Source organism: Carlito syrichta, unplaced genomic scaffold (assembly GCF_000164805.1).
Source record: "Carlito syrichta isolate Samal-C Ts95f unplaced genomic scaffold, Tarsius_syrichta-2.0.1 Scaffold301625, whole genome shotgun sequence".
NCBI lineage: Eukaryota > Metazoa > Chordata > Mammalia > Primates > Tarsiidae > Carlito > Carlito syrichta.
In genome coordinates, this window is record NW_007245721.1 from 173,006 (window position 1) to 175,485 (window position 2,480).

The 2,480-nt window shown below is 54.4% G+C and overlaps 1 protein-coding gene across 1 annotated transcript in view; it reads right to left on the bottom strand.

Moving 5' to 3' along the window:
* NT5DC2 (5'-nucleotidase domain containing 2) overlaps positions 1-748 on the bottom strand; it is a 9,833-nt gene extending 9,085 nt beyond the window's left edge. Inside the window, exon 1 of the mRNA XM_021710878.1 lies at positions 628-748. Coding sequence (XP_021566553.1) covers positions 628-748 — 121 coding nt within the window. The remainder of the gene's footprint in view (positions 1-627) is intronic.
* Between the last annotated feature and the right edge of the window lie 1,732 nt (positions 749-2,480).

Sequence of the window (2,480 nt, forward strand, 5' to 3'; positions counted from 1 at the left end):
TGGACCCAGGGGGGCGGGGCGGGCTCCCTGGCCCCCTCCCCCTAGTCCCTCGCCCGGCCAAGGAGGACTCTGCGCCCCCCTTCGGTCGTCAGGGCGGCGATGGAGGCTTCTTCTGTCCCCTGCCGGGAAGCCGGAGGCCTAAGAGTGGCAGTCCCTGCGAGGCTCCGGACGGCCGAGGCGCGGAGAGGAGCTGGCCGGAGCGCAACGGGTCCACTTGGCCTTCGGGCCCTCCGCGCCCCCTCCGTCCCTGGGCCCTCTTGCCTCTCCCCGCGCCTCTGGATACTCCTGACCCCGCAACATCTGCGCCTCCCCCGCCAGTTCCCGTGTTCTCCTTTTTCGGGTTCCTGTCCCCCGTCTCCGAGCCCTGACTGCCCACTGACCAGAGACTCGGTCGCTTCATTCATTTATCTGACGAATGAAGAGCCCTTGTCGCGCTCTCCCCCGGGTCAGTCCCATGCTGGGTGAGGCCATAGGACGCAGCCATTGCCTCCTAAGACAGCGTCTTCTCCGGATACCTCCAGGTGGCCCTTTCTAACTCAGCGGGAACACTGGACCGTGCACTGTAGGGCTGTGAGCCGGGAACACTGCGCCCACTTGGTTCTGACTGCAGCAATTGGCCTAATTGACTCGTCAACTTCACGCTTCCCAGCACAGGCCCCCTCTTGAGATGCTGCGGTCTCTTCTGCAATGTCACCAGACTTTCCAATGAAATTTTCCTCTCCTGCTGCAAACTGTTCTCTACCCACATTTCTTCTACTTAGATCCAATCTCTGAGTCCGCACACATATCCAGCCCGCATAAATATGAGAGGAGGCCGAGCTAGCAACCATAGCCTCTGTTGGTGAGGAGCCAATCAGTTGGGTACATGTCCTTTCCCTCGGTGGCCTGGCTGGTCTTAAGGGTGTGTGTGTACATTTGAAGCACCAGGGAACCTTGGGTGAAGACCTGCAGTGTGGCAGACCCTGAGCCAGGCACTGGTGATAATTGAGCCCATAGGCTGGGTCTGTGAGTGGTTGTGCCCTCGAGGGCCCAGTGAGCTGGCGGTGCTTGGGTCCTGGCCACATGTGAGCCTCCTCCAGGTGAGTGGATGCCCTGTGTTATCCTGCCCTCAGAACCACCAGGAGAAAACAGAGCGAGGCCCACGTGTGTGTGTGCATGCTTGGGTGTTGTGGAGCCGCAGGAGGAGGCTTCCTGGCTGGCCCTCCAGAGGCTGTAGAGGCGGCAGTTAAGGTTGCTCATGGCTGGCCCTATGATCCTTCCTTTCTGAGACCCTGCTTGCTCTCTCTCTTCTCCAGTCTGCTTTTGTATATTTTGTGTCCATGTCACTAGACCCTCTCAATGGTTCAAAACTTTCATTTGACTTAGATTGCCTAACAGTTGTCTCCCTTCTAAGGCTGTTCCCAACTGTTATTGCCCAAGGTTATGAGGTGACAGCTCCTTATAGATACCTCTAGCAAGCACAGTGACACTGCATCAGAGGATACAATGACAAGTGAAGGCTCTTGATTTAGAGGTCTATTTCTACCTGGCTTGATCTCTTTACTTTTCAGTTAAGAGAACAGAACGAGGGCTCAGCAAATCATTATCATCATCATAATTAATAATATAGCTAGCAGGGCTCGGTGGCTCAGCCTGTAATCCCACGCCTTTGGGAGGCTGAAGTGAGTGGATTACCTGAGCCCGCGGGTTCGAGACCCGCCTGGGCAGCGAGACCTCATCTCTGCAATAAATAAACAAAAATCAGCCGGGCGTGTTAGTGCGTGCCTGTAATTCCGGCTATTTGGAAGGCTGAGGCGGAAGATCGCCGGAGCCCAGCAGGTAGAGGCTGCGGTGGCCGGGAGCAGCCACTGCACTCCAGTCTGGGCGACAGTAAGACTCCAACTCAAAAAAAGAAAAAAAAAAAAAAATATATATATAGCTTATGTTAGTTACTGTGCTTCAGGTGTTGAGTTCAGTGCATCATTCCTACTACCTCACTAAATCTTCACAGCATCAGAAGAAGAACCCATTTTACGGTTTAGAGAACTGAGGCACAGATAGGCTAATGGAGTACCTGCAGAGCAGGGACGTGGTTTGACAACAGAGCCCTTACGCTTTAACTATCGTGCTCGTCTGATACTGTTGTGAATAAAGCACCCACACGTGTCTGTAGAAGGGTAAGTGCCCCATATGAGATAGCTTCTATTAATTTTAGGTTGTCACAAGGCGCTTACCAAGACTTCTGTTGTGATAATGATAAAGCTCAGCTTTCAACAACCCATATCAAATTCTGTGATTATGGAAGTCTAGTCACCACGTCTCCGAAATAAACACAAGGCGTTGCGGGTTTAAAGTATGGTGCAGTACACGATGTCGTCCATCAGAGAGGGTCGTCGCTTCTCTCGGGATACTAGGACAAAAGATGGCGGTGGCAGAGTTGGGGGCGCGGCTGCCAACTCCGAGCCCCGGCCGACATTGGGCGGGACCGGGCGACGCCACGT